This window comes from Grampus griseus, assembly GCF_964374135.1.
Source record: "Grampus griseus genome assembly, chromosome: 17".
NCBI classification, from domain to species: Eukaryota; Metazoa; Chordata; class Mammalia; order Artiodactyla; family Delphinidae; genus Grampus; species Grampus griseus.
In genome coordinates this window covers 48818774-48843748 of record NC_139011.1, presented here as the reverse complement: position 1 = coordinate 48843748, position 24975 = coordinate 48818774, and the positions used below count along the sequence as shown (strand labels likewise).

At 43.2% G+C, this 24975-nt stretch overlaps 1 protein-coding gene across 1 annotated transcript in view; it reads right to left on the bottom strand.

Annotated features, from left to right (window-relative positions):
* The window catches only part of LOC309835253 (uncharacterized protein), a gene marked incomplete at its 5' end in the record, with an annotated part of 90916 nt that extends 78373 nt beyond the window's left edge, over positions 1–12543 (bottom strand). Inside the window, 2 exons of the mRNA XM_082674666.1 lie at positions 12019–12137; positions 12230–12543. Of these exons, the coding sequence (XP_082530792.1) occupies positions 12019–12137; positions 12230–12543 (433 nt within the window). The remainder of the gene's footprint in view (positions 1–12018; positions 12138–12229) is intronic.
* Positions 12544–24975: the final 12432 nt, after the last annotated feature.

The following is a 24975-nucleotide window of genomic DNA, read 5'->3' as shown; positions in this document are numbered from 1 at the left end:
AAAATAAACATAGGGGACCAAATCAAACTTACAAGCTTTTGCACAGCAAAGGAAACCATAAACAAAATGAAAAGACAACCTACAGAATGGGAGAAAATATTTGCAAATGATGCGACCAGCAAGGGCTTAATTTCCAAAATATACAAACGGCTCATACAACTTGATGACAATAAAAGCAAACAACCCAATCAAAAAAATAGGCAGAAGACTTAAAGAGACATTTCTCCAAAGAAGAAATACAGATGGCCAATAGGCACATGAAAAGATGCTCAACACTGCCAATTATTAAAGAAATGCAAATCAAAACTACCATGAGGTACCACCTCACACCAGTCAGAATGACCATCATTAAAAAGTCTACAAATAACATATGCTGGAGAGGGTGTGGAGAAAAGGGAACCCTCCTACAACACTGTTGGTGGGAATGTAAGTTGGTGCAGCCACTGTGGAAAACACTATGGAGGTTCCTCAGAAAACTAAAAATAGACCTACCATATGATCCAGCAATCCCACTCCTGGGCGTATATCCAGACCAAACTATAATTCAAAAAGACACGTTCACCCTGATCTTCACAGCAGCAATATTCACAATAGCCAAGACATGGAAACAACCTAAATGTCCATCAACAGATGAATGGATAAAGACGATGTGGTACATATATACAATGAAATACTACTCAGCCATAAAAAAAAGAATGAAATAATGCCATTTGCAGCAGCAACATGGATGCAACTAGAGATTATCATACTAAGCAAAGTAAGTCAGAAAGAGAAAGACAAATACCATGATACCACTTATATGTGGAATCTAAAATATGACACAAATGAACCTATCTATGAAACAGAAACAGAATCAGAGACATAGAGAATAGACTGGTGGCTGCCAAGGGGGAAGCAGGTGGGAGAGGGATGAACTGGGAGTTTGGGATTAGCAGATGCAAACTGGTATATATAGATTGGCTAAACAACAAGGTCCTACTATATAGCACAGGGAACTATATTCAATATCCTGTGATAAACCATAATGGAAAAGAATATGAAAAAGAATGTATATACATATGTATAAGAGTCACTTTGCTGTACAGCAGTAATTAACAACGCTGTAAACCAAGTATACTTCAATAAAAAATAAGTTAATTAAATTTTTAAAAAGATTAATTCCTTCAGAAGAACAAGTACTACACATTCACAAAAAAAGCACCCTTTGAAAGTTTAAATTTTTGAATTTCTTCGCCACTTCCTTAGTTTTGATCATCTTGGACAATACAGTTTTAATATTGACTTTTAAAAAGAATTGTGTTTCAGTGTTTGCTATCCTTAGAGAGACAGAAACAGATAAGTACAACTAAATACTTATTTTTCAAAAGTCTCAAAAGTATAAGGGAAATGAGAGTAATGGTATCTTCAAATGATTTTGGGGTATGTTTCTAATTTCATCCTTCTGATGCAATTCAAGATTAAAACTGTATTAAGACATTTGAGACATGACGCAATGGTATTAAATGAATTTAATTTTGTGTAAAGTGGTAGAAATATTTTCTTCAGCAAACATACCTGCAGATATAAAATCACAACCATAAATCTACAAAAAAGCAAGCTATTGAATGAAATCTGATTGGTTATTTCCCTGCAGTATGGATCTGCTAATAATTTAATTTACTACTTGCTAACAGAAGCCAAAATTTAAATATACATATATATATGTGTGTATATATCTACCTCTTCAATTTTAAATCATTCATATATATGAACAAGTATACATACACATATATAACAATTGTTCATACATATATATATAAACAATTTAAATTAAAGAAAGTACATCTGGTGGCCTATTTTTCCCCCCCGATTTCTAAAGAACACCATATTCTATTCTAGGCAGTGGAATGTCAATTCACCTTAAGGGTTGTTCAATGAGCATATCTGAGAAACCACTGGTTTAGCCAATGATGTACTTATTGAGGGAGGCCCTAGTGCCACTGTCAAGAGCTTATCCACAGGAGAGATAAGAAGGTACTTGTTTGGTTTGTGAAAAGAAAGAGTAGTGAGAATGGCAGGTAGCTGCAGGCTGATGACACGTGATGTCCATATATATGTAGAACCAACACACCCATAATTGCACCGAATTTCCATACCCAAATCCAAAGCCTTTATATCATTAATCCCAGGCAAAAATGGTAAGATTCATGTGTGTTACTATCCCACGGCTTCAAGATGCCTATAAACTCATATGAGTATGTCTTAGTTTTATCAGTGGAGGACAAACCAGGCTTCTATCACCAAGCCCCATTCCATAACAGGCAAACCAGTCCAAGACTTCTCTGAGTGCTGCAGGAGAGTCTATGGAAGGGGCGCTCACTCCACTGTGATGCCTAAAATGCCTTTGCACAGAGCAAACATTCAATACATGCTGAGTGAATGAATGAGTGAACTGGTGTCATAAAACAGGCTTATTTCAGGGAAATTCCATTCAACAGGCTGGCATTCCTTCCTACCCATCTTAACTGTTAAGCTTGCCATCAGACAAAAATTTAATTATAAAACGTTAGAGCTGAGGAAATTTTAGAAACTATCTACTCTCCAGAGGTATACAACTTTAATTTCGTGGTAAAAATCACTAGGAGTGATTTAGGAGTCTATCAGACCTCAGTCCAAATTCCACATCTACCATAATTTGGTGAGCAAATAACTACTTCTGAGGCTCTGTTCCATGTATGCATTATGGGATATCATAATAATACATACATTACTTGTATGACTATCAGGGGATGAAATGACACAATCCATTTGCCGTGGTCGGCTAAGTAATTTGCACCAAGTAAGCACTCAAGACATTAGCCAATATTCATAGCGGAGAGACGAAAACAAAACTCTGGGACTGATGCCTACCCTAGTGGCCCCAGTGGTCATAATGACTTTCTTCCATTCAGCCTGCTCTCTTCTCACTAAGACTAAGGAAGAGAAGATGAACAAATTAGGAATAACAATTTGAAAATGGTTTTATACTCCCTGAATGAATGGAATTATAATAAAATGATTCATGAGTTCTGCAGAAATATGATGAGACTTTAGATCTTTATGTTAGTTCTCTACAAAACCAATTGATGGCCCTAAGATGTACCTTCCTATCCAGCCCCATCCTTACCAGGATCAAATATCATTGTAAATGGAAAAGTCAACCACACATAATCAACACGCTAAGTTACAAGCCAGTGAAGTCTCGGAGCTTTGATAGAGAAAATTCAGATTTATCATTATATGTAAAAATAAGATGATATGAAGAACTCAATCTAAAAAATATTACCTGGAGATCTATAATCTCTACAATAGTGCTATAAAAAGTAAAGAGCTAGAAATCTATTTAGATGGTTTTCCTTATAAGAAAGCACTTTCTGTATAACTTTTAATGTACTTACTATTGATGAGAACAATTCAACAAAATTCAAATAAATATCTGCAGATGTCCTACAAGAAGAAAAGAACAGAGTTAGATGTGACAGGGGATAACTGGACTTCAGGATGAGTAAGACCCTATACTTGACCTCAATAAATTAACATGAAATACAGTGGATGAGTCATGTACAGAATGTCAGAATTCTAAAAGGCCAAGCTAAGTACCAAAAGGAACACGTGGGGACTCTTAAGAAGGAAATAAAATATTGGTTAGTTGATTACGAAAAGGCAGAAGGGAGTAGGTTCCCTTTGGCTGCTCTTTGAAGAGATCACTTCCTTTCCCCCCTAGTCCTGAGGCTAGGGTGGCATGGGCAATAGAGGAATGTGGGGACTGAGAATCATTTCTACTCTCACCAGAGTGGCTGGAAGCAGATTTTCTTACCAGGATGTAGTAGTATGCTAATATGTAAGGGTTCTTGAGGTCAGAGAGAAGGGTTTGAATACTCCGGCTCCATCTCTTGCTGTGGGTCAAGTTTCTTACCTTTCCAACACCTCGGCGTCTTTATCTGAAAATTGGGGATGATGATAATGTCTCCCACCTGAGTGTGAGAACTACATGATATAGTGCATACGCAGGGCTAAATTTGGTGCCTGGCACACAGAAAGTGCTCAGTACGGCAGGCGAGTGTAGTGACAATAAAGGCAAAGATGACGGGGGTAGTGCCGGTGTTGCTTCTGCCCCCAGAACAGGCTCTGACTGGGAGAGAGTTAAAGCACCTTTGGGTTCATGGGGGTTTATATATAAGCAACGGTTGATCAATGTGAGCTGGGTGTCCAAACGATTATGTGCAATCTAAGAAAAAAATGGGCCTTGGATCTGCTCAGCTACTTAATAATATTACCAGTGGTAGTAGTCAAAGAAGCTAAATTTTATTAAGTGTTTATATGCCAAACAACGTGCTGAACGTTTTAAAAGGATTTACTCACTTATTACAACGAGGCTATACGCTAGGTCCTGATAATGTTATTCGTCTCTTTCAGATGTTGACTGAGCCTCAGACGGGTTACAAAAGCACCTAAGATCCCCTTGTCAGTACATGACGGAAATGAGTTCAAATCCAGCCTGTCTGACTTGTTCTTAATCACTAAGGTATGAAATTAAGCATGTTGCCCTTTGCCTGATTCTCCTTCTGAGGCCTGAATATTTCACTTAGCTGAGTGCAGAAGAGAGAAAATTCTCTCTCCTTGACCCAACTTGGCATCAATATCCAACTCCCCTTCTCAAAATGGGTTGCTTCAACGAGCAGCAATGAATGCCGGGTCGTGGATCAGTCACCTTGATGACTAAGAGTCAGACACTAGGGAAAGAAAATGCTTTGTGACAAACCTACCCTTGTACAGAAACAAGACAGAAATGGGGGGACAGGGCAGAAGATAATGGAATAAGGCACATACGAAAAACACCTGGCATCGTGATAGTAATAATAATAATAGTAGTAGTAGTAGTAATAGTAATAATAATAGACTTTACTATGCTCTAGGCATTGTATTAAGTGCTTGGTGTAAGTGACTTCATTTTAACATTGAAAACAAGTCTATGGGGATGAAATATTATTAACATCATTTTATAGGCAGGAGTATTGAGGTTCAGGTAATCAGGTAAATTGCCCAAGCTCATATGGTTAGCAAGTGGAAAGCAGAGATTTGAACCAGCACCTACACTCCTAACCATTATGCTGTAACCATTATGCTGAAGACATAAGAATTCCAATGGTCTTTCCCCATAACCCACTCCTGCACTCCAGACTTAAATAGTCCAAGATCAAGAGAGAGCAAGCTTGGAGTTGCCACTCTTCAGTGAGTGTCAATCATTTCAAAACACTGTATTTGCCAACAAGATGCAGTTCCTGTGATAATCTTCTCAACCAGCTATCAAGAAACAGGAAGCAAAGATTCAAGTAACAGTATGTTCCTACTTACGAGGAAGGTGGGACAGCACAGTTGACACTGGGCTTAACTGTTCTGGAAAACGTGGTCCCAGTAGGCATACACGCTGGTACATTTTCCCCACCTACCAAATACAAAAGAAGTATTTCATTTCCATGTTGCTCTTCAAAGTTCCACCTCATTCGTGCCTGTCATTCATCCTCTGGCCTCTTCCTGTCTCCATTTCTGTACAGAAAGGTGCTGAGTCTCTGCTCTCGGATACGAAAAGGGTGTGTTAGGAGAGGGAGCCATGGTACCTCGATGTCCTTTTTTTTTATCTTAATTCTATTATGCCAACTCCACTGAACTTAATTAGAGTGAATACAGAATTACACAATTACCCTCTGTTCTATTCTTCAGATGTTCTATTTTGATAAAATTTACGACATGCTGCTCTCTCCTTGAACACCAGATGAACACTAGAAATGGATGTGTGTTGACATAAAATCTGTTATAATTACAATTAAAGTATAGCTTACATAATGATAGTGTTAACATAAAATTATAGATGTGTAGAGACAACGTGGTCATGCATTTCTTAGTATAAGTACATGCTTAGACCAATATCTGTTAGCGGAATGAAGATGGAAGAGAATTTTGGTTAAGCCACAAAGGCTGTTTAAGGACTTGCAGATAGCTAAGGGGAACTCAAAGACCAGTAAGATAATATTTCCCCTGCCATGTTTGCAATTGCAAAGTGAAGGGAAGATGTGAAAGCAAGTACCCCTATGGAAATTACAACACAAGTACATTTTTTTCCTTGAGTACCTGGGTAAATGCTTAAATTCTAATGTATATCAGTGATGCAAATTTTCAACTGAGTTTGATAAATCATAAAATAATAATTATACATATATGTATATAAAACTGCATGGAACTAGACAGTTCAGAATTACTTCTAATTAAAGAGGTACCCTATGACAACTAACTTAAACCTTACAAAATATGGTTCCAAGTACCCTATCAGTGAAAAGCAGGAGACTGAAAGGTTTAGTGTAAATGTTTGTAGTCATGGTGTCTTAACTAAAACTACTATGTCACAAATACTATTAAAATAATTGTGACATTTTATTCACTTTTACTGCAAACAACCAAACAAACTATAGGTATTTTTTCATTTCAGGTAATTATTTTAGCTAACAGTTATTAAATGTTTTGAGAAGACAGAGTGCTAATTGCATTACTTCATTTTATCTTTAAAACAGCGCTTCCATGTAATTATTCTTAATATCTCCATTGTATTAAAGTGTATCTCTAGTTTAGACCTTTCTTCAGAACTGCAGACTTGTGTATCCAACTGTGTACTCAGCATCTCTGCTTGGACGTCACGAAAACATCTCAAATCTTATACCTCCAAAACTGGTCTTTAATCCCCCAAACACGCTCTACCCCAAACTTTTTCCATCTTAGGTGACAGTAACCACACCTTTCCAGTTCCCCAGGCCCTACATCTCGAATTCACCCTTGACCCCCTCTTCCTTTCCATTCTTGCATTCAATCTACCACGAAATGCTGTCACAACCTTCCCAATGTGCCACTTCTGAGAATTACCAGCCACTAGCAGCCTGGTGCAGGCCACCAACATAGACCTCGAGGATCCTGTAGTCACCTCCCGAGATTCTCCCTGACTCCACTCTCTCCCCACATCCTCAAGACCACAGATAGAGTTATGCTTTTCAAACAAGAGACAGTTCATGCCACACCTCGGCTAAAATCCTGCCCCTGGCTGCCTACATTTAGAGTAAAAGACACAATGCATGTGATGGCCTCCCAGGACTTACCCAATCCATCCCATCACATATCCGACCTCCAGCCCTCCTGCTGTCTCTTCCTCCCCACTGACTAAGTCAGCCAGGGTGGCCTCCTTGATATTCCTCCAAGCTGCCCGGCATATTTCTGCCTTAGTTTTGGGACTGGTTATTCTTGCTCCCAGGGAGTGGTCTCCCCGTCATACATTCTGACAACTCCCTCACTTCAAGTCTTTGCTCAAATGTCAACTTATAAAATCCACCCTGACTACCCTATTTAAAATCAGAACCTACCTGTACACTCCTCCAGCACTCCCAACCCAAGCCTCTTCAGTGAGCTTCACATCCTTTTCCTTATCCCGTAGCGCCCATCAACCTGTGACAAGGCACAGAATTTATTTATAACATCCGTTTCCACACGAGAGTGTAAGGAGGGAGAAAGCATGCAAGAAGGAGCACGCAGGCAAAGGCTCTTGTCTAATTTATTCATTGATATGTCCAAGCATAGAGAACAGGAAGATGCTTGATAAACAGTCCTGAAAAAGATACAGATGAGGAAACTAGTAGTAAAGCTCAGAAAGTTTAAGTAACTTCCTCAAGGTTCTAGAGCTAGAAGAGGGTCACAGTAGAATTCACACTTGGGGATGCCTAACTTCAAATCTCTTAGCCTCTCTGCTATCTTTTTTTTTTTCTTCTTCTTTGCGGTACGCGGGCTTCTCACTGTTGCAGCCTCTTCCGTTGTGGAGCACAGGCTCCGGACGCGCAGGCTCAGCAGCCATGGCTCACGGGCCCAGCCGCTCCGCAGCATGTGGGATCTTCCCGGATCGGGTCACGAACTCTCAACCACTGCGCCACCAGGGAAGCCCCTCTCTGCTATCTTAAGTCCATGCAATTCAGGATTTGTTTTAATCAGTGCCATGGAAATTCTCACTCCACTGAATAGGATCACTAAAGTGTTCTCTGTCTAGATTTATATATATATTTTCCATTTAAACAAAGGAAACAGAAGAGGGGAATTCATCATGGGTTATTCCGGTAGTTTTACAGCAATGTTAGCAATAATAACATTTAAGTAATAGTGATATTTAATGATAGCATAATAATAATAAAATAATAGCTCTTAAATGTATTGAAGACGAATCGCATGCTAAACTCGGTGCTAAAATATTTCCATGTACATTTTGTGCAAAATCCTTATGAATATTCTATCAGATGAGCTTTATGTGTAACTCAACCAGGCATACTTCTCTTATTCCGTTTTCAAAGATAAGGAAATTGATGAGAAGTGTGGTAACCGTTTGATCAAGATGAGACTGGTGGTAAGTTGTGAGTATGAATTTATATTCAGGTCTAACTCCAGAATTTGATTCTCAATCCATACATGAAAACTCTGATAATTCCTTTGATAAGGGTATGTTCTCTCCTGGAAAACATCCCCCATTATGTCTGCCTGTGCTCATACCTTCAGAACACAGTCACGTTTAAAACATGATAAAAATGTTTAAATAGTCTGCTTTAATAAATGGAAATATCTTCATCTAAACAATAACACAAAAAGGCAGGCTGAGCCCTTTGAAGTGGCTTCGTTGCTCTCTTCCATCCAGAACAAGAGAAGAAATCAACAGCTGCAGAGTAAAGAAAGCATGAAACCCAGAGATGGAGGATTCTGTAAATGACCAATTACAAGACTACTAAGCCACACTTTCATAGCAAGAGGCAAAATATTCCATTAAACTGAAAATTCTTCTACCCCTCACTCCAAGGCCCACACAAACATTAATGCTGCATTTATTAGGATGTATTTCCTGTGCTCTATAAACTTGACTTTCAGCAACTGTATTAATACAGTCCTTTCGCTTTGCACATATATCTGAATGATGGATTCCATTACTGGACTTTTGTAGAAAGAGTGGAGTGAATGAAGTAAAGTTTGGGAAGAGCCATCATAATCCATAATGATGGGCACTGAATCAGGACAAGAAGAAACCTCTCTTCTCATTTATTTGAATGAAAATTCTACTATATATTTATTGCCTCTGTACAGGGCCATCTGTTGAATAATGGAAAACAAGCATCTTTCATTTGGAGGTAGGATTTGTGTGCTCAAGTTTCGATGGGCCTGCAGAATTAATCTTGTTTTAGAAATGAAATAAAATGTAATTTCTTACTGTAAGTAGATGTGGTTAAGCAACTGGCAACTTTGATGTCTTTAAATCACTGCAGTTTCGGGGTAGGCAAATCTATAATTATTTCAAGCACTTCTTTATTGGTACAACAACTGAGCAGTGTACATAGTGGTCAACAACCTGGGCATTGTCAGACGACTCTAAGTTTGAATCTAGACTTTGCCACTCACCAGCTATGTGACTTTCAGCTATGAGAATCACTTTCTTCAGCTTTACACTGTGGATTATTATATGCCCTTTGCAGAACTACTGTAAGAACTAAATGTATATGGGCACAGTGGCTCATAGTAAGGGCTCAAATTAGTACTGTGGTCACTACTAGTAGTACTGAAAAGAAATCAGAACTTCTATTCTCATAAAGTGGGATATGTGTCCCTTTACCATTGTAATTTCATATCATTTTACTTTTGACCTTATAATTTAATAGCTTGATCCAAGAAACATTTAGCAGTAAATATAACTGAAAGAAGATTACCTGTCAAACATGAAATACTGTAGTATCAAGTGTGCTGGCACAATACTCTTCTCAGATAATTAACCTGTAAAAATATGTTATTGTCTTCTTTTTAATTGAGCACATTGAACATATATATTTACTGTGCCAATTGGCGAAAGGTCCATTAATTAATCAGTCTAACTATATGTTGCATAAACGTCTTCTAAACATAATCGTACATGTATTTTATTTGTTGGGAAAATGTGTTTGAGATTGTTCTTTTCTGCCTATTTAAAGTAAAAGAGGGTGAGAAGTAGAGTTAGGCTTAATGTACTTTGTACTCCATTATGCCATGAAAATGCTTCTGTGCCCTGGAGACAACAACAAAAGATTTGCTTTAATGACAAGAATCAAGTATGTTCTAAAGCTTCCAGGTAGGAGGCGTATAGGTTGCAGTTTATATCAGAAGTCTATGCTCTCTCTCTCAACTGCGTCTAGATGGGAAAGATGTGGTCACAAATGCTTCAAGGTGATACAGTAAATGTTGGAAAAGAGGGGGGTAGGAGGCAGAGTTTTGAATATCTCAAACCTGAGCTAGAAGGATTTTATTTAAAGAAAATAGCGGATATGATTTTTCACTTAAGGAATGCCAGTCAGCAAACCTGACATTAATGTAGGAAATTAGCTCTTTTAGCTATGATGCTTTCAAATGCACATGGCTGAAAACAAATTCAAAATAGTCAAAGGAAATTTAAAAACAAAAACCAAACAACAACAACAACCTCAACAAACAAGTACTAGAAATTCAGGGATGCAGCCATATTCAGATACAGTTGGATCTGGACGTTCCAGGGTATCAGCAGGGTTCCAGCTCTCTCTCCATCGCTCAGCCCTGCTTACCTCTGCAAGACTTTATTTTACAGAAAGTCTCTTCTTGTGCTGGATGGTCACTGGGAGTCCCAGAGTCATATCTCCCCAGCTTAGAAATTCCAGAGAGAAAAGACAATTCTTCCATTTTGCTCTGAGACAAAAGTCCTGGGGAGCAGTCTGACAGACTTAGCCGAGGTCAGATGCCTACCCATGAGCCAATCACCTGCTTTACTGGAGTTCAGTCCCTGGGCAACTCATCCCCGGGGCCCGTCAGGAGGCAGGATGGCATTATCTGGCAGTTCTCCAAGAAAAGCCTGCTGTTTTTGTAAGATGAAAGGGGAGAGGACATGGATAATGAAACCTGTATCTCCTTCTGTAAAATCCACAGAATCTTACTCCCTGCCCTGTGTCGATGACCATGCAGTAAGCTGACCCAGGAGGTCATTTTTCCCACAACAGTCTTTATATATATGACTAAGGAACACACTGGTAAAAGAATATGGGAGAAAGTCTGAGTATGACAAGTCAGCTAGACTGATATTAACTAAAAAAGCTGTGCGAAAATATCCTTAAAAAGTTGCCCCCAACTCACTCAAAGTCCAAAGCTGGAGCTGGAAATACAATGTCATGGAGTTTGGATAAGAACAGGTTTTCTCCAAGCTGAACTATGACACAGAGATTAGAGACTTCCAGAAACTATACTTTTTCAAAGAAAAAACATCACATGAGAAAAATGAGGCCTAGAAAAATTAAATGACTTAAGCTAATTAATGGCAGGACTGAGACTAGAGTATACTTTGGGTAATTGGCTATGGCCTTTTTTTTGTTTTTGTTTTTGTTTTTGTTTTGTTATCACTTCAGAACGAGACAAACTTAAAGAAAGGAAACACAACCAAAACTCAGTGGTTGGAAAAGAGATGGATGTGAACGCCCACTTGTTTCTTACATATAAAGTTACCCCTCGCAGTGTTTTGGAGGAGAAAACGCTGGCTCTTCCCAACGTTTGTTACATACACAAAGATTCCAAAGACAAGACAAGTGCTTTGCAAACAAAGTAACTAGAACCAGCTCAGGCTTCCCCGCGCCGGGTCCTACGTTCCACGGTCAGAACCACCAACTGTATCCCACCGGGGAACAAGGTGATTCAGAAAAGCTGGCGCCTTCAGAGAAGGCAGAAAACTTAGCCGGGAAGAGAGTCAGGAGGAAACTTGCTCAGCTTCTTGCTGGGGTCTGAAACGATCCCAACAGAGTCCTTAAACCCCTCAGGTTTCCCCAATCAAGCACCCTCGCCTCCAACCTGGGCCACCCCAGATCTGACTATCAGACGACAGAAGTCTGCGGACGCACGAAGAGCTGACCACCCCACGAGAGGGACTTACGCGCGGCCGCGCCCACTCACCCGCCGCTCCCCGGGAGACGGGAGACCAGCCCGGGGTCCAAGTCCTGGGCGTGGCACACTCGCCCCTCTCCGGGCCCGGCTCCAGCTCACCTCGCCGCGGCCCGCCTGGGCGCCGCCATCTTGACCACGAAGGGGGCCTCGCGCCGGAGGCCCCTGAGCGGGGGCCCTAAGCGGAGCCGGAGCGCCGGGGAGGCCCAGGTCGGCGCCCTACGTCCCCCGCGCGCTCGCGCCCCGTCCACGAGCGACGAGAGTCCCGCACGCAGCGCCCGACCCAGGCTTCCGCGGAACCGGCCCCCCGCGCAGCCCGCACCGCGGCTCAGGCGGCGCCGAGGGCGGCCCGGGCGGAAGAGCGGGCGCGGGGCACGCGCTCGGTAACCTGGCAACGCGGAGCAACCCGGCGTTCCCGGCGAACCCCAGCCCTCCACCGCGAGGAAGCACGGACCCCCGCACCCGCCGCCCAGCCCGCGCCGCCCCCTCGGTCGCTCTGCCCGCCGCTGCCCGCTTGCTATGGTCTTTTAAATCCATGATACAACGTCTATAAGTAACAAATCTGTTAAACCCTAAATGTTTATGATATTCAAGTAATCCATTTTCTGAATTATTCTTGAAGATAAAACATCCAAAGACTTCTTAATTGTATGGGTATACATACATAAAATACACGTGGAGGTAACTTGCGGGTAAGGGGCTAGGTATTATAAGGGGCTAGGTATTATTTATCTTTTTACCTCGGACAATGTTCAGAATGGTGTTTTGTACCTAAGAAGCACTCATGTGTTGAATGAATCAGAATTGGTTTGCCATTCCCCACTGCCTTTATCTCACAGTAACAGAAACATAAAGTGGGCAGAGCAGAAACGACGGCAAATAAATTGGCCTCTTAGTCACAGAATGCAGTTTCTAGAACTTAAAGAATAATTAGTCGATTTTGAAATAATTTTGTTTTACAAAAATTTCGTAAGATTGAAATGCTCTAACCTTAAAGCTCTCGATCAACTCTAAAGGAGGGCTTTAATTGGCTCTTCCTGAGTCAAGTGTTTATTCCTGGGCCGATAACTGGGGCCATTGTCATAACAGAAAGTGTGATTTGTTACCAGAGAAAGAGGAAAGTGACGCTGGGCTTGCAAGATATTATATCTTCAGCCAGAGTGCATAGGATCTGGAAGTTAATTGGTGACGCAGTATTTGTTTGAGATTATATGAATGAAAAATCTTTGTGTAAGAGTGATTAATCTAAAACTTGGCCAGTCATTGTCCTAGTGTCATATTAAATTGCAGGAGAATCTAGTTTTAGGCACAAAGATCATAAATATAAAATGTGTTCCCAGGTTTGGTTCTGTGTAGTCAGTAATCTATACTCACCCACTCATTAGTAGAAATGAAAGTTAAGGACTCAGTCCTATCTTATATGCTTAGCATTGTATTTTGCTAACAATCTCAGTTTTATTTTCTTTGTTCTCCCCTGTCCATCATCTTCTGCAGAAAATAATGTCTCCACTTTCAATTCCCTGTCTATTTAAATCCAATTTGTAATTTATAAAGTTGTCCTCCTTAAGGGCTGCTGCTTCTGCCACAGTAATGTACTCTGGCCATTATTATACTCTTCCATCTTTCATGTAGGTCTCCATCCATAGGTTTTGTTTTCATAGCTTTTTTTGTTTTGGCGGTACGCGGGCCTCTCACTGTTGTGGCCTCTCCCAATGCGGAGCACAGGCTCCGGACGCGCAGGCTCAGTGGCCATGGCTCACGGGCCCAGCCGCTCCGCGGCATGTGGCATCTTCCCGGACTGGGGCACGAACCCGTGTCCCCTGCATCGGCAGGGGGACTTTCAACCACTGCGCCACCAGGGAAGCCCTATACTTATGATTTTATATTTGCTTATTTACTTTTGTCTCCCCCCTCAGCTCAAGAGAGACTATATTCATCTGTGTTAATCACTGCTGTGTTTCCTGAACATGCCTATACATCATACTGAAGAATGGTGCCTGAAATTTGGTAAGGGATCAATCAGTTTTCTTGGCTGGATGAAGAAATGTGTTCATAAATTAATGAACAGATCTTCGGGGCTTCTGACGTGAGGACTAATGGGAAGAGGATGGCAAATGGTTGGGACAGGGTACTGCAAGAAGTAGTATTTGGAGTACTCTGATAGCTATCCTAAAAGATAAGATTGTGTTCATTTAAGTAGTTCTAATGAGAGAGCTGGGAACTAGGGACACACAGCATTAAGGTTTTTATAATGCATTCTGTAGAGTTCTTTTTAAGTCTGTACAAATATCATTGAAAATATATACATACATATACACCTCTGTTACTTTACTTAGCGCTTTACGAGAATCCCTCAAGGAAGGGGTAGTAGCAACTCTCAGTATCCTTCCTTTATGATGAGCTTAATTTATTCAAAGTTACATCATCATTTATTTGTAACTGTGAAACTAGACTTAATTATTGAATAGACCCTCCCTAGAAACGTATGATGTTAATAAAACGAACAAAACTTTGTTCAGTTTCCAATGATAGACACTACAGACTCAATTATGGGCCATCCAGTTTAGTAAAGGGAAGAAGTGATTGAACAAATATAGAGCAAACAGAATATGAAGTTTTATCCTCCATTAATATTAGTAACGGATAGTGTGGGCTCCAATGCCTTCAAGATAGCTTGAGACCATCATCTCTGTGTCATGGGCAGGGGGATGTTCAGCCAGGATGTCTTTCACTGTCACTGAGAAAAATTTCCATAATATATAATGATACCTACTGAAACTGATATGGGGCATTTGGGTAATAAGGAATCCATTAGCATATTTTTCCGGAAGCCTTGACTACAAAATGAAGACAGTAGATTTGGACACTTTCAGCCATGAAGAAGTTGTTTGGATATTCATCTTTATGCCTAATGAAATAAGGTTATTTCATCTCTGCAGCTTCCCATATACCATTTTCCCACCTCTGTTTTATGTTTGGAAAGACTTTTAGAAATTGAAAGTCAAGTTAAAAAGTGAGTGACGACTTAAATGATATATGGAATATTTTGCTGACTTACAAGAGCATGCAGAATTAAATATGACCCAGTTCAAATGTTTATTTTAACGTGTATGTTGAGGTGGCGTTTCCAAGGTGCCAGAAAATGAGAATTCACCTTCCAGTGTGTGTTACCAGTTCTGTTCATTGCACAGAATCATCTTCATAAAACATACTGTTTTCTATGTACCTGGTATATATCTCAATTAGTTTGAAGAATTTCTCAGATACCTCTTAATATGTAGTGCTCCAATTCCAATCTTGCCATGTCCTGTACCAGTGACACAGCACACAGGAGTTTTATTTCTCTTTATTTCTCTGGGTTGTTCAGAACCCAATGAAAGAACAATGGAATGGGATCCAAGAGATCAGGGTTCTTGTCCCAGATTTACCATAAAATAATTGTGTCCTCTTGGGAAAATTATAGTCATTCTAGGTCCCTTTTCTTTACTTTGACAGAGCTGCACTAGATGACCCCAAATAATATAGCCCTCTTTCAGTAGTCGCTTAGATGTTATTGGTATTCTGAAACAAATGAAGACAATGACACATGGAGCTGTGCAACATCTCTGTAACTCTGTTGTCTTAGAGTTGCCTCCATTTTACAGATGATAAGATGACTGTGCATAGAAGTAGATGTTTGGAACCAGCGGTTCCAAAGTAAGTGGAGGTAAACCGCAAATGTCCTTCCTTCCTGAAGCTCACTTAGCCAAAACATAGGCTTCTGAATATTAAGCTGTAAAGCATATTATCAGTACATTTTAAAAGAAGCTATTCTTCTAGGTTTTCCAATTAATAGCAGGAGGTTTTGAAATTCTTAAAAGATCATCTAATTTTGTGAGATTTACAGCTCTATTTTCCTGTCAGGCATGTTGTATTAGTGCCAGACAATCATCTGAGCTTCTGGATGCTTCTCTGAACCTCTTGCAGTTTTCTTCTTGCTATCTGAAATTCATGCCAGATAAGCCTTTTTCTAGAGTGTATGTACAGACTTGTGTATTTTTATATAGGAAAGCGATGCAGTGAGTCAAGTCGGGGGTTAAGCCCTCATTCTCAGAGTGGTATTGAGCTCCTGGTGAAATATAATCATCATTTCCTCAGAATCGAAAAGCAGTTATCTCAGGTGTATAATCCCATTAACTATTTATACATTTACGTATGATACATGGATTTATTGTACCTACGAGGTGTGTTCTCTTTGGGAAGTACAAAGCTCTTTGAGACATAGGTGGTTCATTTTTTTGTTTTCCCACAAATACTGTGACCCTTTGAGCAGGAAGGTCTATATTTTACTAACATCTAGAACCAGCAGTTAACACGGTGTCTAAGATGTAGTCAATAAATATGAAATAGATAAATGAACACATTTTTATGTAAGGGCCAGGACATGGACAAATAGAAATTTTTCGTTTTCAGTCACAAAGCAACAACAGACATAAAAATGATACAACAAGTGCTACGGTCATTCAAAGAAGGCATAGAATAGATAGAAGGATCTCCTCTATGGCACAGGGAACTATACTCAATATTTTGTAATAACATCTGTATGGGGCACCTGCTCCACACCAGGCCCTATGACAGGTGCTTACATACTTTCCCTCTCCCCCATCCTATGGGGAAAGTACCTCTGCTATAGATTTAACATTTGCCTCCCCCAAAATTCATATGTTGAAATCCTAACCCCCAAAGTGATGGTATCAGGAGGTGTGGCATTTGGGAGGTGATAAGGTCATGAGGGTAGAGCCCTCAGGAACAAAATTAGTGCCCTCATAAAAGAGACCCCGCAGAGGTCCCTCGACCTTTCTGCCATGGGAGGTTACAGAGAAAACACGCCAACTGTGATCCAGGAAGAGGATACTCACCGGACTGTGAATCTGCTCGCACCCTGATCTTAGACTTCCAACCTCCAGAACTATGAGAAATAAATTTCTGTTGTTCATAAGCTACCCAGGCTCTGGTATTTTGTTATAGCAGTCCAAATGGATTACGATCACCTCTGTCCTTAGGTTTCAGACCCAGAAACTCAACTTTGTAGAAGTTACGAGAACCCTAAAGCCACTCAACCAGGCAGAGGCAGATTTGAAATTGAAGTCTCCAATTCCACATGTAAGTCTATCAGACCCTGTCTCCAGACATGATGTCATGAACAAGAGCTAATGCAACAGAGAGTTTACATGCAGCAAAACAATTAGCAAACAAAGTAAGAATATAGTAGACTGACTGTTTTGGTCACCCAATAGCCATTCACCACTCTTCCAGTTGAACAGAAGCCATGCCCCGTGGGCACATTCAGCCCTGCTGTTTTCACTTCCCAGATTTGAGGGGTAGGAAATTATTATCCCTCCTGGCCATCAGCACCCTGACCTCTACCACCCACCGGGCCAGCTTCAAGAACAGCTGGATCCACCTGTTCAAATCAGATAAACAGTAACTGTTTTAGTAGAAGTATGTTGCATGCAATGTTGAAGACACCCTAAAAAGTCGTGGTTTTCACCTAAGGTTCAGCTTTAACTGAGCGCCCCGTGTGGGCTTTGCCGGCTGTGGTGGGCGCCGAGCGGGGTCGGCGGGGACGGGGTGGGGGGGACTGTGGCCCGAGCCGGGTTGCACACCCAGCCCACAGCGTGCAGGGAGAGAGGGGCAGCCTCGTCTCCGCTGCAGGAGCTGAGACGGGGAGAAGGGGAGCGCCCCAAAAGGAAACCAGCTGCCCCTCCCAGGAGAGAGGAGATGGCTGTTCAGCAGCCAGAAACAGCAGAGGAGCCGGAGCACCGAAGCGGCGGCCTCTGAAGACGCGGTGCACGTATTTCTGGTGGGCGAGGGGCACGCGGGCCGGTCCGTGGGAAAGAGGGGAGCCCGCGCCGGCCCCTCCGCCTCCCGAGCCTGTGCGTTTCCCTAAAAGAGCAGCAGCTGTGCAGACTGACGGTTCACAGTTGTGATAAATCGCCTTAGGAAAGCACTTCGATTAAAGTCACATCTAACTAGAACGCAAGAAGTCACCCCTGAACAAATCAATTGCAAGAGGGGCAGCTCTGGGCGCGCCCCCACCCCGCTGCTGTTTTGCTTTCCCCGCAGGACGGGGGCCGCTCACTGGGTCGCGGGGACAGCGCGCTGTCTCAGCTGGGGAAGAGGCGCTTGCTCAGGACACATGCAAAACCCAAAGTGTGAAAGGAGGCCTTTATTCCATTCCTTTGGGGGATTTCTTAATGACGTAAAGCCCAACTTGGTTTCAGATCTGCCTGTCGTTTCCATGACAGAACCTTCCTGGGGGGTCCACCAGCAGCGGGGTGGCCAGGCGCCACAGGGCTGTGCTCTCCTTCCCAAGCCAGTTCATCTCCATCTGTAGCATTTTCAGAGAAACTCTCGGATAGGTTTTCTCCAACAGGTTCTTTTTCCTTCAGTTTATAAAGTCATTCTCCTGCACAAAATGAACGGCCTGAAGACATCACTGAGCCTCTTTTTCTCCCAGGGTCAGGGCCAGCACGGCCCCCAGACCACAGGGGCGCAGGACCTCACAATGGGCTTCAGGCCTTCCCCTCCCCTCCCGCCCCTCCCACCGCGCCCTACCCCTCCCCTCCTCCCCTGCAGAAATCACATCCCTTTCTCCAGACTCCCCACTTCAGCTTGAATTCCAGCAGATCTTTACCCTGCCAGTTAGTAATTCAGGACTAATTAGGTGATTGCTTTCATTTATGGTAGCAGTTGGGGCGGGGGTGGGGGGGTGGGATGAAATCGCTTTGCCCCTATTCTTGTTGGAAAAATAAATCACACCCACTGTCACTTGAGATCTTATTTTTGCCCCCAATCAAGCAAATTAGCAGCGTGGTTCATTTCCCCAGCATTCACTCCTGAACAGACGGCAGTGCCCTGGAACATGACTTAGAGCTGTGTGGTCAGTGCAATTGTTTGGGGCTGTTTGTACCGACAATGAGAAAAGACGCCTTGTCTCCGGAAAGAAAAGTGGCCCTTGTCTTGCTTAGGCCAACGAGCTGCCCAGAGCGCTGCCCGCCTGGCTTCTGAGGAAGATGTACACCGCCATCTAGTGGATATGGGGGCTCACTGCAGTGTGCTCGCTCTCCCGCCTTTCCTTCTGGCCGGTAAGGACAAGCAATAATGCTTCTTGTAAATTCCTAAAAATAGGGAGGTCTCATTATATCACCAGGAGTGAAATGTTTGCCTCAATGTCTGTAATGAAAGTGCAACCCCATGCTTGCACAACGTCTGTCTTGTCAGTAGCCCTCTTTCATCCCGATGTTTAGGTCCAAGACAGGATTGTCATTGTCTGAGCAATGGGTATATCTGTGAAGGTGAGTAGTTCTCCCCTGTCCCAAGTAGTGTGGGAGGAGACAGTCAGCACCTTCAGAGGCTCCTTCATCTCTGCAGCCTTGCCATCACTCCTCATCTCGCCCACAGCAAGCCCTATTCCAAAGTGCACAGGGTAGAGGCGTTCGAAAGTTGGCTTGTTCAACCAGGGGCATTGCCACTTCCCAGTGGGAGCCACAAACACACCCACATCCTAAGACGCTTTTCAGTCTTGGTGTTGAGGGGGTTCCCACTCTGTCCCCTGACTACACACAAGTCAGCGTCTTTTTCCTTTCCACTCATTCTACCTACATGAAGAGCACGTTGATCTCCCCAGTTTTAACACAGGAACCATGATTTTCTTGGGTTTTGTGTACTGGGGTGGGGGGAGATTGAGAGAGAGAGCAAGTACATCCCAATATGGAAGGGCTTGGGGCCGTGGTTCTCCACCAGGGGCAATTTTGCACCCAGGAGACATTTGAAAGTGTCTTGGGACACTTTGGATGGTCACAGCTTACGCGAGGCTAAATGTCCTTCCATCACAGGACAGGCCCACAGCAAAGAAGCATCCAACCCCACCCAGCCGTCGTGCTGAGGCTGAGAAAGCCTGGTTTAGGCTCGCAGATATCGCCCTCCAGCAAGCCGGTTGGAACACTGATTGTCCTCAAATGGGCCACAGTGCAGAGGCTGTGGATAGATAATGCATCCTCTCCCAAGTCAGTACTGACCACCGTTTTTCTTCTTTTAGACTCTTCCATTTTAAACATAATTTAGCTGTCTCTTTTTTGTCCCTCTGCTCTGCTGGGAAGAGAAAGGATTGGAAAGGGGGAGGGGAAGGTGACAGAAAAGGAGGATTAGAGGCCTGACCTGTTTCTCCTGCAGAAGCTGGGCACATTCCTCTCTCACAAGCTTTGTGACCCAGCAGGGTACAATTAAAAGCACAACAATTTGCTTGTTATTCAAGTCAGGCATTAGTCCGGGTAATGGCATGCTTGGTAGAGAGATGGATTTCCTTGTTCGGAGCTAAGCACAGGACTAGCTGAATTCTGCATGGAGAAATCTTGATTTGTTCAGGTCTTTCATGTTTTCTACAGAGAAGGGATTATGTCTTCCTAAAGAGGGGCCTTGCTTAAAAAGCTACAAAAGTATAAGAAAAGGATTTAGGGCAGAGGGGCCTGTGGTTACGTAGCTGAGCAGTACAGGGAATTTCAGAGCCAAGGATTATTTAAAGCCATAAAGTTAAAAAAATAATTGGTTTAGGGACTCCCCTGGTGGTGCAGTGGTTAAGAATCCACCTGCCAGTGCAGGGGACATGGGTTCGAGCCCTGGTCCGGGAAGATCCCACATGCCACGGAGCAACTAAGCCTGTGCGCCACAACTACGGAGCCTGCACTCTAGAGCCCGCGAGCTACAACTACTGAGCCCAAGTGTCACAACTACTGAAGCCCACGTGCCTAAAGCCCGTGCTCTGCAACAAGAGAAGCCACCCAATGAGAAGCCCGCAAACTGCAACAAAGAGTAGCCCCTGCTCACCACAACTAGAGAAAGCCCGCGCGCAGGAACAAAGACCTAAGGCAGGCAAAAATAAAAATAAATAAATTTTTTAAAATTTATTTTAAGAATTAGTTTAGCACTACTGCATCCGTGCTGGCGAGTATGCTGTAAAGGCAATTAAGCATGAGCTAAAATTCATTTTACTTTGGCTAATTACTGCATGGATCCAGGAGAGGGAGAGGAAAGAAAACATGCCCCCTCCCTGGCAATCAGGGAGGACGTTGGTTTTGGTTTCTTTGCCTTATAGGCACGCTTATTAGTTGGGGTGCCCAGAATCCAGCTGTCACAAGGGCCTTATTAGTTAAAACACAGGAAAATTGTTCTCTTAAGGCAGAACAGTGAATGCTCTGCTGTCCCAGTGACCAAGCAGAAGCCACTATTAGTTTTAACTCCATCAATTATTGTTAGCCAGAGAGGACATGACATACACAGTCCTGACTTCACCCATGTGCCTGCTGAGCCTGGGTCAGGGGCTCTCAACCCAGAGCAACTCTGCTGCCCTCCCCCCAGCTCCCCGCCCCCGGGACAATTGACAAGTTCAGGAGCCATCTCTGCTGTCACAGCTGGGGAAGGACTGCCGGCGTCCGCTGGGCAGAGGCCAGGGATACTGTAGGAGTATCCCACAATGCCCAGGACAGCCCACAGCAAAGAATCATCGGACACAAAATGTCACCAGTGGCAAAAGTAAGAGGTCCTGGTCTAGACAGAGGCAATTTCCTCTCCTTGAGTAGGTGAAGGTCTTCAGAATCTTCGCTTCCTCAAATACATAATGGACAAGTCATCAGATGACCATATTTCATGCTAACTAACACGTTTTTCTTCCCCCTTTTCTACACTGGGTATTCATTCTGCCACTTCAGGAAATCGAGTGACGCTAAGAAAAACGTGCCCTGGAAGAATGGTCCACGGGGGCGAACCGAGACCCAAGTCGGTGCCCGCCCTCTCCTTCCCCGATTCACACACACGCACCCAAGAGAGAAAACAGCGAGCTTCTCTGCAATCCCCCGGTTCGGAGTTTTGAGAAGTTTTATTCCCTTCTCTGAGATTACCCATTCTTCCCTGCATGAAGCATGTTCAGCGAAGTCATTTGTCCTGCAGCTTTACAGGAGTTAAGAGCCCGCAGCAGTGAGATATCCATTTCCTCCCTGGAGAATGAGGACTCCCGCTGAGGGAGGTTAATGCTCAGGACAGGAGCATCCCTGGAGCTGGTGACAGCCAAGGGGCTGTGACTCAGGACTGTCCCAGGCAGGCCATCAACTCTCTGGGAGAGCCTCAAGGATGTACTTAGCCTCCGTTTACAGGAGGTGAGGAGGGCAGAGTGCTGCAGACGGGGAGCGGGGCGGCCACACCCAGACTAAACCCTAGCTGGCACCCTGCAAGAGACAGAAAACCTCTCCCCTCAGGTGCCACCAGCCCTGCTCTCCCCTTCTGTGCACCCCTTTCAAATGCGTTTTTCTGCTTTTCCCCCTCCCATTCAATCCGTTCTAGGTACAGCAGTCACGGTGATCCTGGTTAGTCCCAAGTCAGATCGTGTTGCTCGGAGCTCAAAACCCTTCAGAGGCTCCCATCTGGATTCAAACAAAAGCAGTCTTCTTCCCCTCTCCCCCTCCCCATTCCTCTCTCTCTCTGTCTCTCTCTCTCTCTGTCTCTCTCTCTCTCTGTCTCTCTCTGTCTCTCTCTCTCTCTCTCTCTGACACACACACACACACACACACACACACACCGGCCCTCCCCTTCCCTCAAGCCCTTCCAGAGACACTGGTGTGCTGTCCCTGGCTGTTCCTAGCAGCTCCCTCCCCATAGCGTCCTGCACTTACTATTCTCTCTGTCTAGAATGTTCTTTCTCTCCATAACCACAGGGGCTGCTCTCTCCAGTCTGTCCACATGTCCCCCTCAAATTAGGGTAGCCCTCTTTCCCTTTGATGCTTTATTGTTCCCGTAACCTACATCATCTGGTAACATGCTAAAAACTTCCATGCTTTTATTTGCGGGTCCTTCCCTACCCCACCTCTCACTCCCAGATTGCAAGGATCTCTGTATAATTTTTTCACAGCTGTCTATCTCGAGGACCAAGTACAGTGCCCGGCTCCAGCAAGCACTCAGATATTCGCTAAAGAAATTAGGAAATGGACCAGGCTACTTAGCTTCAGAAGCTCTTTCATGGAAGTTCCCATCCCCTCCGTACCAGTTCTCAGCTAGTTGACTGAAGACTAGCACCCTGACAATGAGGCAGCTCTAAACTGTGAACGACAAAAATATTTACTGTGTCTCCGAGAGGCACTTGTGTTTGGTATTTTATTTTTTAAATAATTTTTTAAATTAAGTTTTAAATTTATTTATTTATTTATCTTTGGCTGCGTTGGGTCTTCGTTGCTGTGCGCAGGCTTTCTCTAGTTGCGGCGAGCGGGGGCTACTCCTCGTTGCGGTGTGCGGGCTTCTTACAGTGGTGGCTTCTCTTGTTGAGGAGCACGGGCTCTAGGTGCATGCACTTCAGTAGTTGTGGCACACGGGCTTCAGTAGCTGTGGCTCGCAGGTTCTAGAGTGCAGGCTCAGTAGTTGTGGTGCACGGGCTTAGTTGTTCCGCGACATGTGGGATCTTCCCGGACCAGGGCTCGAATCCGTGTCCCCTGCATTGGCAGGCGGGTTCTTAACCACTGCGCCACCAGGGAAGTCCATGTTTTGTTTTTATTTGTAGTGAAATGCACATAAAATTGTATCATCGTATCACTTATGAGTGTAGAGTTTAGAAACGTTCAGGACATTCACGTTGTACGGCAGCCAATCTCCAGAACTCTTTTCTTCTGGAAAAACTGGAACTCTCTGCCCTCCAGCAACCGCTACCCCCAGCCCCTGGCACCCACCATTCGACATTCTGTCTGTATGAACTTGACCACTCTAGGTGCCTCATACAAGTGGAATTGACAGCATTTGTCTTTCTGTGACTGGTAGGTTAGCATCATGTCCTCAAGATTCATCCATGTTGTAGCCTGTGTCAGAACTTCCTCTTTAAGGCTGAATAATATTCTGTTGTGTATACATCCCGTTTTGCTTATCTATTCATCTGTCAGTGGGCAGTTGGGTTGCTTCCACAGTTTAGTTATTGTGAACAATGCTGCTATGAACATAGGTATACAAAGTATCTTGCAAAACCTGCTTTCAGTTATGTTGGGTATATACCCAGAAGTGGAACTGGACCATATGGTAATCCTACTTTTAATTTTGAGGAACCACCATAATATTTTGCACAATGGCTGTACCATTTTACATTCTCACCAGTAGTCACAGGGTTCCAATTTCCTACGTCCTCATCAACCCTTGTTATTTTTTGTTTTCATAGTAGCCACCCTAATGTGTGTAAGGTGGTATCTCACTGTAGTCTTGACTTGCATTTTCCTAATGATCGCTGATGCTGAGCGTCTTTTGAGGTGTTTATGGGCCATTTATGTATCTTCTTAGCAGAAATGTCTAATCAAGTCCTTTGCCCATTTTTTAGCCAGGTTGTTTGCTTTGTGGTTGAGTTTTAGGAGTTCTCTGTACACTCTAGATATTAATCCCTTATCAGATATGTGATTTCCAAACGTCTCCTCTCATTCTGTGATTGCCCTTTTCCTCTGTTGATAGGGTCTGGATGCACAGAGTTTTAAAAATTTTCATGAAGTCAATTTCTCTATTTTCCTTTTGTTGCCTGTGCCTTCGGTGTCATATTCAAGAAATCATTGCCAAAATCTAATGCCATTAAACTTTGGGGCACTTGTGCTTTTTAAAAGGACCTTTTAATGACAAGTTCCCCAGTTTGGGGAGTTCAGAGCCCTGAAACCTAATTATAAGTGTTCCCAATGCAGAACGTACATAAGAACCAGAGTGCTTAATCAACATTTCTGTTGGCAAGCAAGGTCCCAAGGCGCGTGTGGAAGCACAGCAGAAGTAACATGGAGGACTTTTAGGAACGTTCTCTGCCACCTTAGTTTCCTCCCTCTTTCTCCATATATCCCTCCCATTTTTCCTTCTTTCCTTCCTTTCAGATAACATGTCTGGGGCAGGAAAATGCTTTTACCTCACTCCCCTATAACAACACTGACCACT